The 15,460-nt window shown below is 40.6% G+C and overlaps 1 protein-coding gene across 3 annotated transcripts in view; it reads left to right on the top strand.

Annotated features, from left to right (window-relative positions):
- The window catches only part of kcnd3 (potassium voltage-gated channel, Shal-related subfamily, member 3), a 104,407-nt gene that overhangs the window by 69,185 nt on the left and 19,762 nt on the right, over nucleotides 1–15,460 (top strand). For all 3 annotated transcript variants that reach the window (XM_055013172.1, XM_035951203.2, XM_023276721.3), the window contains exon 4: nucleotides 15,249–15,417. In XM_055013172.1, the coding sequence (XP_054869147.1) occupies nucleotides 15,249–15,417 (169 nt within the window). The remainder of the gene's footprint in view (nucleotides 1–15,248; nucleotides 15,418–15,460) is intronic.

Below are 15,460 nucleotides of genomic sequence, written 5' to 3'. Positions count from 1 at the left end.
TTAGAGTTTTTTTTGAGAGAATATATATTTTGGTTAAGCCAGTACTGACAATTTTCTTTTTTTCCAAATACACACAGCCATAATCTGTTCAGTAAATCAGTGTTTTATGTTTTTAAAAAGAGAGAAAAAAAGCAGTTTAAAGTTATGTATTGCTTGTTTTCGCTGTGCTAAAAATGTATTGACGGGTGAGTTTTTAAATATTGTTTACACACCTGTTCATTATGTCTAAAAGCATTTGAGCGGGCAGTCATTAGTTTCAGTTTAACTATGCTTCCATTACAGGGACGAACGTGTCACGTTGAGATGACATGTTGTTATCTCTGACACTCTGAGCCAGACAGCGCATTGACCAGCCTAAAGCAGATTTGGAGGCTCCAGCCAGCTCTAGTTAGCTGCATTGACTGCCTCTCCGTCAGACTTGGTCATAGATCAGTACAGTCGATGCTGCCGTCGTGCCGGACGCTGATGGGCAGAGCCATGTTGGCCATGTTCACAGTCAATAAGTCAGGCAGCGTAAAACAGTGTGTGATAAGCCCGGCATGTAGCGAGCCAATATTCTTGGCCTCAGATAAACAATCTGACAGAGACATCTTTGATTCAAGGAGGGATGAGCAGCAAATTGTGTGCATCAACTCCTGCTCTGCCCTGAATTTACTTTCAGTGATGGAGTGAGATCGACCCTGGTTGGATATTCTTCTGTTGTGTGAAGTGAAATATATTTTTTAACGGCAAAGTGTGGTTTCGAGGTTCAGAGTACAAAAAAGAAAAGTGCCTACTGAAGTTGTTGCTCTCAGAAACTAGTCAAGTACATTCAAATCAAATGGGTTGAGTGCTCAACCCTGATCAGTTAGATTAGAGCTAAATGCTAACTGCCCTGCTACCACAAATGTTTTTTGCTACCACTAATGGGTAATGTAACCCTGCTCTAATGTAACCTGCCGCTGATGTTAATGTAACCCTTTTAACCGCAGTGACACCGTACTCTGTATGCTGCTCAGCGTTGCAGCGCTCACAAGGTCCCCATGACAACAGGGAACATCAAAGAACTGAGAATAAGAGCTGGCTTTGGTATTGAAATGGAGAACGGATGAGAAAGTAATGTGTTTTTAAGGTGAGACACTCAAAATTATTGGAGAGGAATATTTCACAGGGACACAAAGACAAGGAAAAAGGCACACCCAGAGACCCTGTGTGGACCATTTTATTCATTTATTTCCAATTCTCTTACACTGAACCACTTTTAATTGATGGGATATTCAACAGTTTAATCAGAAAGGTACGTAAGCTACAGTATAGGGCGAGTAGCATACACGTGTGGGAGGTCATTCACATGGGAGCACAGGCACTAACAGTTGACCAGAGCTTAATTAATTACCATATTCTTTTGGGAAAAAATTCAATAGTTGAATAATTTAGTCAAGTCAGTCATTCTAGACCTGCTGCACCACCAGGGCCTCTCACAGGATCTTTTATATTGACTTTGTTGGCACTTTTGACCACTTATTGACATCTCAGCTTTGGCTGTAAGAGAGTGGTTTTCCAGTAGAGGACTGAGGCAGGAAAATAGGAAAAATAAATGTAAACTAGGAAAAGTAAAATGTGTTGACTGAGAGCTAATAGGATGTTGCTGTGTTGAAGGACACATAACATACTAAAGATGTTTTCCTTCAGTTTAAGTTGTATATTCATGTTGCTATTGATAGTTTTAACAAAATGCAAAACTAAAACATGAACTTTTGTAAAGGAATATGGTAAAAACTGATATTCCAAAGTTAGCCTCCCTTTGTTTTCTGTCATTCAAAAACCAAAAAGCAATCTTTAGGTCGACAGAGAGCAGAAGAGGTGTTCGTAAATACAAAAACTATTAAGGAAGCACGTTTATGTTAATGCGCTACTGTTACATGTCATGCAAGAAATTAAAAACTGACAGTAACTAAATAGGGGCGTGCACACGTACGTATCCCTTAAAAGGTGGAGGGCACATCTAAAATTTGTTGTATTTCCTGCATCGCTCACCTGATTTGGACGTGAATACCCTCACATTAAAGCTGAAAGTCTGCACTTAAAGCACATCGTGACCGTTTCTTTTCAAATCTATTCTGGTGGTGCACGGAGACGAAATGCTGAAAGTCGTGTCGGTGTCCAAATATTTATGGACCTGCATGTATGTGCACACACCCACAAAACTCACATAAAAGCACAAAAATAATCCAAGCACTCACAAAAACACACATCCAATCGCACAAAACCTCAACCACAAACACACAGTCAGGCTCTGCGACAGATGGAAATGGTCTGAGCAAGTTAAACAAACTGCAATCACCGCGGCCTGAATGAGAGGCAGAGAGTATCCGACGTCCTGAAATGTGCTTTACTCTTCCCTCTCCCCCCTTTTTTCTATCAATTTATCTCTCCTCCTCCTCCTCCTGTCTCATTTGGTGTGCATCTCTGCCTGGGTCACCCTTGAATTCTACCCTCCCTTTTGTTTCCTCCTCGCTCCAGTCTCTTCTTCCACATTTGCATTTCCCTCCCTTCCCTTCCTTTAATGTATTTTTTATCTTGTGTTTCTGTTCCTCCCTTCCCTTTGCTTCCCTTTGAACCAGGTGTGAAATCTGTGCAGGGACCAGACAGTCGGTCACCTTGCCGTTATGACTGTGGGCTCACTGCAGAGCGGAGGTGACCCCTGAACTCCCCTGGCCGTGACCTTTCTCTTTCTTTCCTCTCAGCTCCGGCCTTATCTCGCCACACAGTGTTGCTTCTTTTCATCTCTCAACATCAGTACAAGAAGGGGTGAAGCAGGGGAAGGGCATAGAAGGGGTCAAGTGAGCTGGGATCATGTTCCAAACAGGAAAAAAACAAAACAAAAAGAAGCAGATGGAACGTATTAAAATTAGCTCAGCAAAGAAGAGAGTAGAAATATAACACTTTTAAATGAGGATGTATGGTATTATAAGCCGGCCAAACAATAATAAGATCCAGTCTTCTAAGAAAAAGTCTATTTTGGTGCGTGTTTTTATTGAGGTATAAATAAACCACCTCAACTATCACTGAGGGTTAAAGTAAAATATAAAGCAAAAAGAAAATATGTGCAATAGAACAGATCGGCCCAATCTTATTTTACATTCAGTAATATTATCTCAATATTTTACATGTATGATCTCTGAGACGATGACAATCTTATTCGTTCACTCCCTCACTGGCTCATTATTATAATTAGTAGCTCAGTAAAACAGAGCAAGTACAAGTGAAATAGCGACCACACACTGTAATTATGCACACTGAGCATCTCGTGCCGACCGTTGCTTTGAGCTTAATGCTAACATGGTCACAGTGACGATGCTAATACGCCGATGTTCACCATCGTACAGTCGAGTTGTACTTACGCTGTTTTGCACTTAACACGTTGTAAGTGTAGCTCGGGCTGATAAGAATATCACTTGTTTTGAAGATATTCTGCTTTACGTGGGGGCTATCAGTCATAGTCTGCCATCCAATAAATTGTTTAGACTCTGGACTTTGCAATTGCTGTGTCATTCCTTTTTGTTCTTTGCCCACCTCTTCCCTTAAATTGCAGACTGTAATGTCACGCACTATTGGACACACATAACAGTGGAGCTGTGCAGGCCGCCTCGCACAGCCCTGTGAGTTTGATCACCCGGTGAAAGATGTGTCACGTATGTGCCTAAAATCCTATTTTGTTGCTGTCTGGCATCCAATGAAAGAGATCAATCTCAGAATTCCAACATTTCTCAGGAGATTGATGTTTCAGCCGAGCACAGTTAGTTCTCTTTTGAGGCTTAATTGAACCACATATCAAGGTAATTGTGCCTCAGCTCCACAACCTCTCTCCTCCTTACCGCTGCCACACAGACGCTCTGTTTAGTGTGCTTAGATAGGTAGATAGATGAGCTCCTTTTTCAATTATCAACAGACATTACTGGTTTTATCCATACAGCCACTCATATCAGCCCTCAGAGGCTTTAAAGTATTTTAGCGCTTGTAGAGATATGCATATTATCGGGAGTGTGTACGTAACCACACACACATGTGCACACACCCACAAATATTACCATATTCCATTGCTATGCATGCACTACACAGATGTGTTAATGGAAGTACTTTTTTTTGTGAATTAGGCAGTATGCAGGCAGGCAGTAGTGCAAGCTTTGGGGACTCTTCTTATCTCAAATGTAATTCATATTTAAATGTTGTTATGTTCCTTCTCTTCTGGTAATTGTGTTTGCACTTCCTGGTTACTCTTGGAAGTGGATTCACTGAAGCGTTCTGTTGATAGCAGTCTGGTATTCGCTAATTACAAAGACGGGCATATACACATGCACAGCCGCACACTCCCATGCATACACACACGCTCGCACACAAATGAGCAAAGCTTGTAACAGGGTCCCTGGCTATTATTCACCGACATCCTGGCAAGAAAGTGTACTCACACCACTTAATAGGACTCTTCCAGAAAAACAGTGTTGGTCATATTACAAGTAGATTTCTGATGCAATATTGAGAAGCTTGGAAGGGATCTGCTGCCCGTGGTTGAAGCAAAGAACAGCTACCAGTCTCTGAGTTAAAACCACCTGTTAATCAGTGTAAATAACTCCATAATATATTCCTTTTTAATACTTAACCCTGCGGAAGAAACAAGCTATGAGCACAGCGCTGACTTATTTTCACTGATATGGTTTTTCTATTTATCCAGCAGATATGGAGCTACATAAGCAGTCGCATTTTCAAACACCTGATGAAATCCAATATTCACTGTCATTATAGCTCAGTCTCTCTTCTCCACTGACTCCTGCACAAGATTTCTCTAGTTTCCAAATGAGCCATTATTTTCAACTTATAGAAACAATCTGGCAAGCAGCCTGCCCAGTGACAGATGGCAGCTGCCTGTTGGTTGTTGCTGGGCAGGTAACATAGAGAGAGTTTTTACAGCTTTTTTTTCCCTTTTTGCTGGAAACAGCTGCCTGCTGTGGCCAGTAAGGCGTTGATGAGAGCAGCGAGAGTGAGCCAAAACAGTGAAGTTATTGGCAGTAAGAACAAAGAGCTGAAAGACTCAAAACTCCATCGAGTCGAGGAGAATTCTCTGCAGGTTCATTACTCCATGTTTCCAATTTTCACACAAGACAAATTAGTTATGCTAACCCTAAAAGTGAAGTTATATTTTGCTTATTAGAAGGTGAAGGGTTTATTTGTTTTTTGGGAAATCACCATGTCCAATAGGATTAGTAAGAAGCATTTTAAGCCTGGCATCAACATTGTGAAGGTTGCTGGTGCAAAAAAAAATAAGGTGCACAACATAGTGTACTATATAATGATAGATTTTCTAACAATAAACCACATGCACAATGTGGTTGCAAGACACCAAACACAAAGGTTCATTTTATTCTGTGAAATTTGCCTCCTGATAGCATGTTAAGAGCCCATTTCTGCATTTTGGCTTGTTCCCTTTACTGCTATATAGTTACTTTGTGCATGTAAAAGGTCTGCAGACTTTCAACAAAAGGAGTGCTTCTCCCCCCCCAAAAAAATAAACCACTGATCCTTACCATGTCGTTTGAAGTCAAGGCGTTCTTTCCATTACTTGTAGACATCCTCATGTAACACATTTGCACAACTTGTTTTGGGACACTCTCAAACAAAGATGAGCACCTTCCTCACAGTTCACTATTATTTCCTTGTTAGAGTTGCCTCTTATTGGGCAATGTCTGCCAGTTGACCAATCAGAGCAGACTGGGCTTTTCAATGGAACCTTAAAGAGATAGGAGCTAAAACAGAGCAGTTTCAGTGAGAGAAGTGCTGTGATGATGTACTGAGAGAATAATGATGCATCAAAGCTTGTGAATGTGACATCCAAAAATATATTTATAAACCTGTAAATGTGAATAATATGGGTTCTTTAATGACCTCATGTCTTACCATGAGTTGTCCTGGTTGTACCTTGTCCACTCACTAAAGATGAGCCATATTTACTTCAGGGTAAGTAAACTAATATTTGGATAAGCTGTTGCCTGATAATGACCAAAGTCTGCAGTACTTACAGTGATTCATTTGATGGTGATGTGATGCTACATTGGAGCAGTTATAGCTATGCAGGCCATCTAGCCAATCAGAAATCAAGCCTTCTCTTTGGCTGTGGTAAAAAAAAATAACTGAAATAAAATAAACAGTGAAAAGTCACTGGTGGGATGAACCTCTGCAAAGTGTCAAAGTTAGTCCGTTCCAAGTCATAATGTAGCAAACTGGGTGTGTGTTACAGAGAAATGGTGGCAATCCCTCAGCGTGATTCAGCGTAAGATTGGTTGTGAAGTGAGTGATCATAATGACCTTTCCTCTGCTTGCAGTGCAGTGTGAGAGTAATTCCCTTCACTTTATCAATTTATCTGTGTGTTTCTTTCTCCCACTCCCTTCTCATCACTTGAAAAATGTAAATGAGGAAATAACCTATATGCCAGCCTCACAGTGAACCCGCCCTGAAGGCTAAGATATTGGTTTTTGCCATAAGCTCCCTGTTTATGGCAAACTCTTCTGTGTGTGAATGGGAAAAAAAAGACACTGACCATTGAAATGTAGTATGTATGTGAAGAGGTATTGTAGATGTTTTTTTTCTGGTGTAATCCAGCTAAATACTATCTAATGGCATTTTGATTTCATTCGCCCTGAGGCTACAAATCGACATTTTATTGTAACAAATCCAATACTATCAAGCCCAGATGGTTATTTGTTTTATTCTCAATAAAACATGCTCCGGCACCAAACACTCCTGGCATACATAGAAACAAAAAGGGCCTTTCTATTCTGTTCTCAGACTTTTTTAACTGTTTTATGGTGCAACATAAACATTAAAGCAGATATTGCAATGGAAATGTTGAAGTCAGATGTCCCACATGTGAGCAATTGGAAGCGGAGCTGCAGCGCTGTCACAGGATGTCCCTATTTTCACATAGTAAACGCAGAAGAAAGCCCTTCACATTACAGTAATACAATGCTTCATTTCAGCCTCGCAGTGTCTCCCAGACAACAATGACCCACCGACAGTACAACCACCGAGTTACTTTAGCTTTTTATTAGCTGTATATAACAGGAGGTGGTTAATGGGAGGTGAATGACAATATATGCAGTGGAGAAGCCATAAGAGAGGCCATAATGGCAGCTCCAAGGTGCATTTTTTCACAATTTTCATAGATCAGGTCTTAGATTTCAGCTGTTGGTGCTGTTGTCACCGTTTGTAATGCTTTACCTTACCTCATATCTTTCATAATACAGTGGAGTTTCTATTATGTGGTTGTTTAAAACAAGGTCATTGCAGCAATTAACCTGCCATTCAAAGAGCACTTACTCACATAAGGGCTGCTGTATTTTCCACTGAATTCCAGCTTTGTGAGTTTATTTGCCCTCTATCCACACACTCCCCTTGCATTCACCTGAATGTAATTCCTCCTGTGACGTGGCATTTTGTAAGAGCAGGAGATGCCTTTTTTTCCCTCTTGAATAAAACCTCCTTGTCCTCAGACAGAACAACTACTCTGAACCGTCTTGACTTTCTCAATAGGCCGGTTGTTAAGCAGTCAATTTCCTTAGTTAGTCAAGTCCCATAAATCAGGATCACAATCAGAGTTCATGTCTGTGTTGAGCTATCATAGGGGAGAGGTGACATTATTATAGACCCAGTGTATCTGATTAACCCGCATTAAGACACTTCTGAAGCATGTTTAACCAAACATATCCGACCTTTTGCATATTAGTGCTGACACTATCTGGATCATGATCTTTTTGTCGACTCATTGCTCTCTCAGCTGTTCCCTTATCTTTTCTCTCATGTTTCTCTTCCTTCTCTACCCATCCGTCTCGCTACCTGTTGTTCCTCCCCCTCCTTATTTCTTGCTTTCCTGCGGTGACATTTGTGGGAGTGATTATAGATGGTTGTCCCATCCATGAAGAGCCATGTGTCATCAGAGTTACTTCCATCTGAGTGGCTGGCCATGAAATGTCAGATGAGAGTACAGATGGATGGTTGAGGGTTAGAGGCCTGGAGAGACAATCTTTCATTCTGCTGAGCCCAAAGGAGCTAAGCTTCATTGGCCTGTGACAGGATTCCCAATAGAAATGGAAGTCTACTACCACTTATGGATATTTTTATGAGGCATCATCAGTTATCGCCACTGTTGTAACACATGCATTTTCCATAGTGAAGCTTAGCTGTGAATGTTAACTTTAAAATTTGGTGAACTTTTTCCTGTATTTTCAGAATTAATATAACGTCATTGAATATATTAGAGGAAGTAATACTATATGTTGATCGTGTTATATGTCACATGTTTGAGTTTGGAGCAGGACTGATGTGGACTGAAAGATATTGCCTTTGTTTGGACTGCTGTTATATCATAATTATATGATCATGCCTTGTTGTCAGTCGATGTGCAAAGCAACAAGTTGCAGACAATGTTTATGACAAGATACCTCTTTAAATTTTTTTTTTTTGGATAATTTGGTCAATATTTGTACAATACTTTCTTCTAACTAAATAGAGTAGCTGTAGTCTAAACTGTCACTGAAATTTTAAAAAAAGCATTGAATTTTCCCACAAAGTTACTTTTGTAATGCTGAATTCAGTCTTGTTTTGTTAAATGTCCCATTGGAAACCTATTTTTCCCTATGGTTGTTGCAACAGTAGAGTAATACATTCAGCATGTGATTTTGTTTCCATTTGTCATATCCTGATATATTTTTACATTTCAGCTCAGTCTCCAAACCCAAGTTATTACTGCCTTTATGAAGTTATTAAGTCTTTACATATGGACTGCAAATTGTAGAAATTATCATGGGTGTAGCTTGTAAGGCTAGTTTAACAAATATAGGCTGTTAATCTAAATGGAGTTAATAATCATGATCTGCTCAAGTAGGAACCATAGTAGCTCTCCATGGTGCTGAAAACTCTGTCCCTCTTCAGCAAAACTGCCAATCCCTAATGCAAGAAAAATTTTCCACTCTTCCATTTTTAAAATTTAGTATATTTAATTGGTTCGCTTTTCAGACAAAAAAAAAAAAAACAAGACGCTTGGTGAAACCTCAGTCAATAGTGAGTAATATACCTCAAGTTGTGTCCACAAGATAAAAGAAACGTCTTAAGTACGCCAGAAAACCAATACTAAACTACTGTCTGCACACTTTTCTGGCTCAGCAGGTAGAGCAGCTATTCATTCATCAAAGAGCTAGAGGTTCAAATACCCATTCTTGTCCATATATGTCACATTCATGAGAGTGATTAGAGCCCAAATTGCTCAGTGAAATATACAGCTGAGGGAAGCTTCAACCTGTGTCGCTGACATATACTGCTGAGTGCATGTCAGCCTGCAGTGACATGCATCAAGACGTTGCCTGTGTGTGGCCTTGCAGAGTTATCATGTGGGTTCTTTAACGCATGTCATACGATGCCAGTGTATGTTGCGCTTTATATGCTTCCTCAAAGTAATTGTGCTATTACAACAGTTTATTCAGCCTCACCGTTTCATAAACCTTAAATCAACAGTGTTAAAGTTTTCTTTGAGGCTCAGGCGCAGGAAAAGAGAAGGAGACAAATGGGTGCTAACACAATGATTTATCATAACAACAAAAGGTGACAGGGACTACAATTCCCTAAGGTCCATCCGGAAAAGGAAACAGATACAGTAACTAAACTCTAAGAGCTAGAGTGCCCCTAATGGCGGGCGGTACGAACTACAAATCTCAACAACACAAGGAACTGACCCACAGCAGGCACAACCTGGGCAGGAGAGTTAAGAACTATAATAGCTAATGCTGAAGATTAGTTGAGCACCTAAGCACACAGAAACGAAGTATAACTTGAAGCAAAGGCGCAACTATGATCACTAAATACAGAGGATGAACTATAACTAAGAAGCCACAAGCTATACTAAAACTAAGGTGGAACTCGAGGCTATGAAACAATGAAGCTCACTGGAAACGAAGTTCGCAATCATTACACTATAAACCAGATCTACTAACAGAAGTACCGGGTGAATCAGTTAGCCGGTACCACAAACAATCCAAGACCAATGACAAACGTAACTCTAAAAACAAAACTAGAAACTGCTCGTGTTGAGGCCGTACTGTCGGCTTGGGTGCTAATGTGCTGGGGCAGGAGCTGATGGTCTAGACAGCGACAGCAGATGGACATTTGGACGGAGGACTGAAGAGTGACGGAGATGATCCAGAAGTCAGCTTGGAACTCAGAGGCTTTGATGAGTCCAGTTGGGCAAGATGATTCGATCACCAGAGCAGGTGGGGTCCGAACTGAAAAGAGCAAAGGCAGGATTACTAAAAGATAAAATACTACAAGCTAGGCTGGAGAGAACGAGTGACAGACTGACTGTGAGCATTCACGATCCGGCGTCGAACTGATGACTGGAGTCCCAATAAACGGTGTAGAGGTAGATGACAGATTGGTCCTGGCACACCTGTTCCTGTTTCTGCAGATGCACCGGATTGCTCGCACCTGCCGCCGCTGCCACAGCACACAACACCTAAAAAGGAAAACAAACCAGAGGAGGGAGGAGTCCTAGCCGGAGCCTGCCGAGGCAGGCCTGACAAACAATTCGATGCCAAGGGGAAAATAGTGTATTACTTTTGTTATTATCTACTGTGATTATTTTCTTGATTAAACGTTTTGTCTAGAAAACGTCATAAAATAGTGAAAACTGCTAATTATAATTTGTTAGAGCCCAAGAGGATGTCTTTGAAGAACAGTCCAAAGCTCTAAGTTATTCAGTGTGCAGTCACATAATGACAAAGAAAAGTTACAAAGCCTCTCAGTCAAAACTCTTACTAGAAAGTATAATAAACAATATAGTCGGCTAATAATTGAGCCACTTTACCTCCAAATGATTCCAATATGTGCATATTATTTGCAGTATAAACCTACTACATCCTTTTAGATATTATTTAAGTAAGGGTTAGAGTAAATTCACATCCCTTGCTGCTCCATCTCTTGATGTAAACGTGTGAATACATACCCATAACTAAACACACAGAGTGGACACACAAACCTGCTCGCTTACACTGAATGCACTGCCTTCTGTGGTAGGTTATTTCAGCCCTCTAGGGGGTCAATCCACCACAAGGGATTGGGGTCCAAACAGAATCACTTAGGCTATATCTGAAGGGAACTGAGGAAAATTGCAGAGGAATCGCATGGGAGTTGGTCTGTAAATGGAAACCCAACCGTCAACACTCTGTAAACCACTCCTTTGCCTTTCTTTTTCTCTCTTGATCGACCTCTTCAAGCTTCAAGCTTCCTGTTGTAAAGATAGTAAGAATAGCGCTATGATCTTGCTGCATCAGTAAACATTCGTCTTATCTATACGGAGTTCAGATCAGTGAAGCTTATTGTGCAGATGGCCTTTATTGCAGCCGAATGACAAAAAAGTCCTGCTACTAGGATCAGATCTTCCATTCATATTATTTGTATAAACATTGTTTGTGTAATGCTATCTCTTCATTATTGTCCTCTATTGTTTTGCATTATGCCATATGGCTCGAGTTTATCAGCGGATGAGCTGTGCTTTCCTGACTTGACATGACATGACCTGCCATCATCACAAATCTGTGTGTCTGTCAGCCCTCGGAGCATCTCTGATAAGCCCATCCATCACACGTACGGTACATACAAGAGCACTCAAGGCACTCCCCACCTCCCCACCCCCCAAATCCACCCTTCCTACACTTTATTAATACGGCCCGCAGAGACCTAACCCTCCTACGATGGGATGTGACAGCCCTGACCGAGAGCTGACCTGTCCACCTGAACGGGGCGTTTTCAAGCCCATGTGGGATCTGCACAGCAAAAAGCCCCTTGTTTCTGTGTGTTTGTGTGGTATGAGCAGGAGGGGAATGGAGAGCTGGGGCTGACTGAGAGATAATGATAATAAAAAAACAAAACTCAGGCTGCATTGCATTTGCTGAGGAAAGATCTCTCCCTCAAGCACACCTCCTCTCACTGTTTATCCACCTTCTTTCTTTCTGAGAGACATTTACCTCCACCGAGTTCCCCACCTTCAGCATCATCTTGCACAGTCAGAAACAGACCCCAACATTTTGTGGGGAAGAAATTACGTCTGACCTCACTTATCACATACGCACACATTCATACTCGCACCCTCATACCATTTATTATGGCCCTTTCTTTCTTTTATGTGTGCTTGATTTCTGCGCCGTATAAAATGGTTCAGAAATGGTATCATCAGAGAGGGGCCAGCTTGACTAAATGGGAGAGGCAAATTGACTGTAGTATTAGAAGAGAAGGGCCTCTATCAGGAAATCTGATAGGATCCCATTAAAGAAAGCTTGCAGATGAATATGATTAGCTTTTCATTCCTCCTAATGGAAACATCTTTTGAGGAGGGGAGGAGATGAAATGTTTTGTAGTGATAGGGCCTTTGTACCACTGATGGGATTGTTATTGCCTAATTTGGGTAGAAAGGCCATTAAAGTTCTTGGAAGGGACGATGAATGTTCGCTGTAAGTATACTCTCAGTTATGGCTGTGGACCAGTGGTTCACTGTGTGTGGGCAGCGCTGTACTTTGCTGATGCGAAAAACCGCCCTCCGCTTAAATGGCTTCATATTGGGCTTGTTTTTGCAGAAATTTAAGACTGATGAGTATGAGGTTTCATCTCCTGTCTCATCTCCCTCTGCAAAATAAACTGAATGGGTTTTCGTGTGTGCTTTGCCGTTAATGTGTGTATGCGCGGCACCAGTCTGTGTTTTTACTATCTCCAACCGACTGTGACAGAAGTGCTTCATTAGATTATAAAGCAACTATCACGAGCGCAACTTCTTAAGCAGATTATTGTTCATTTATGGAGGGCCTCTCGGGCACTGTTACCAAGTCCTCAAATAACAACCAGTGCTTTTGTGTGTGTGATATGTCAAAGTGGATCAGTCTGATAAGTGCTATTCAGCTACACAATACATTTGGGATATCTGCTCTGGATGTACTTCTAAAATATTGACGGGGCTCTTTTAGATAATGAACATAAAACATGCTATTTAAACATTTAAAATAGCTTAGCAGTAGATGTATTGAGGTATTCTGTTTTTCTATAATTTTAATATACTTTAATATATTATTTATGCTATAACTGTACACATGCAGACTGATTGTGTGAATGTGTTCATGTCTAGCTGCACTAACAAGCTGCATGGCTACATCTGCAGTCTATAGGGGCCTATAATTTACTGAATGCATCTGGCGGCCAATGCTGTTCAATACTTATGTTGTTAGCATCCATGTGAATCTGCCAGCAAATGGCAGCTAGTCTTGATAAGAGACCAGTAAAATGAGAAAATAAAAAATAAATAAATAAATAAAAACTATTTCCAGAAACAAATTACACAAAACCACAAGGAGGCAAAAATGCAAAAATTGACAGAAAATTACAACTGAAAGTGAAACTGAACAGTGATTTAAAATGTAATGTAATAGAATTGGAATATTTTTTAAGCAAAAGAAGCTGCCCACACAGCATTACAAGTCTAGTCTCCTGGATGAAAATTCTGTGTTTGGTTAAGACCACCACCATATGTCCTAATGCTGACTACAGGCCAGTAGAAAACCAAAAAAGGTCCAAAAAATGCAGGCATCTCAAAATGCTGCATTGGATAATAGTGCTTAGCATTTTCACAATGTAGCTGGCTGTGCTGGAGTTTTTTATCCATTTTAGATGCTGTACTGTTTGGTGGTTTCATTAGAAAGTAAAGTTATTTGAAACTGTAATTTCCAAGCAAAAATAATAGAATGGAACTATGAAGCTACACAAAAGGAAAATGTTCATGTTGGTCTCACAGAACTGCTTTTGAGTTTTTTATACCACTGATCCTTGTATATGCAAAACTCAGTTTTCAGTATAAATCACTTTGAAAGTGTACAGCACTTAAGCATGAGTTTGTATCTAGTATACCATATGTGTGTGTGATTCCATTAGTGCACAACAGGAGCTTAATGTCTCTGTAATTCCACCTGTCTGTGATGCATTCACTCTACAGCTCACTGGGAGAACCATATCTCTCAGTTTTCACTGTTTCTGACATGTTGCATTGCTTTCTACAAGAGTTAATGTGATGAGACAGAGAAGAGACAGATTCCCTTGAAACATTTTGCTGCTGTCTTTCTGGTTTTGCTTCTATGACTTGACTTTCAGTCTCACAGTGCAAACTGCAGTGTTTTCATAAATCATTATGTCATTTGTCTGTGTACCCAAGAAAGTCTGTCATACGAACACGTCAACATATGTTCTGCTTTTGCTTTGCCACTGGCTACGTTGAGGCTGTTTTATCATAAACATGAATAAAGGGTGAATACAAAGGAGAAGCTGTTGGAGGGAAGTTTTGAGGGTGAAGGTACGCAGATGAATTTATCCATTCCACAGTCTTTACATAATTATATATAATGCTAAATTCTGAAATACTATATGCTTCAGGTTTATTTGTCGGCTTACTAGAGTCAGGTCCAATAAATCCAGTCGCAATTCTTGTTTAGCTAGAAAACAAGAACAAATTACCTGCTCTTTTTACTCATGAATAAGAAATGCACACCATTAGAAATAAAGGTTGCTTTTCCAACTTAAGTTGTGTTCTTTCAGCTTTTGCATATCCACTTCTCTGTCTTCTGTCTTCTCCTTCCACTGCCCAGTCCTGCAGCGTGGCGTCTTCCTTGGAGACAAAAAAAAGGGGATTTAATACAGTTATTGTAATTGCGTTGTCTGTCTTTGAACTCGAGACGAAATTGCTTTTGACTTGCAAATATTTCAGATTGAATTGGGCTAAATGACTTTTGGGAAATGTCCCTGGCATTCACAGTGTCCTCCTCTTTCTCCTCTCTAAAGGTTAATAGTATCTGCTCTCAGTGAGTGAGTCAATGGACTTTGCTGTTCCATTCAGTGACAGAGGAGGTTTGGTTGGAAGCTCTCTCTTTGTCTCTTGAGGTGGCTCAGAGTCAGCAGGTCACATTTTGTTCAGATAGGACGGATGCATACAGTCTGAAAAACAAGATGAAAGCCATATACAGAAAGAATGAATGGGAGGCAAATTGAAATGGTTGGTACAGTAAGATGTGTGTGTGTGACCTCCAGTCAACTGTGAATGACTTTAAGGTTGATCTACAACACAAAGATATTATTATTCCAGGCATAAGGTGTTGTGCTAAATGTATTCTCTCTTTCTCTCTGTCACCCATCACAGGTATGGAGACATGGTTCCTAAGACGATCGCAGGAAAAATCTTTGGTTCGATCTGCTCTCTGAGTGGGGTGCTGGTAATTGCCCTGCCTGTCCCTGTCATCGTGTCCAACTTTAGCCGCATCTATCACCAGAACCAGAGAGCAGACAAGCGGCGGGCACAGAAGGTACAGGTGAATACAGTTTTATATCTCTTCAACTGGGCCTCAGAGGGTT

The sequence above is a fragment of the Amphiprion ocellaris genome, chromosome 8 (genome assembly GCF_022539595.1).
Source record: "Amphiprion ocellaris isolate individual 3 ecotype Okinawa chromosome 8, ASM2253959v1, whole genome shotgun sequence".
Classification (NCBI taxonomy): domain Eukaryota; kingdom Metazoa; phylum Chordata; class Actinopteri; family Pomacentridae; genus Amphiprion; species Amphiprion ocellaris.
Note: the sequence above shows the minus strand (reverse complement) of the source record. Positions and strands in the feature narration are given on the sequence as shown.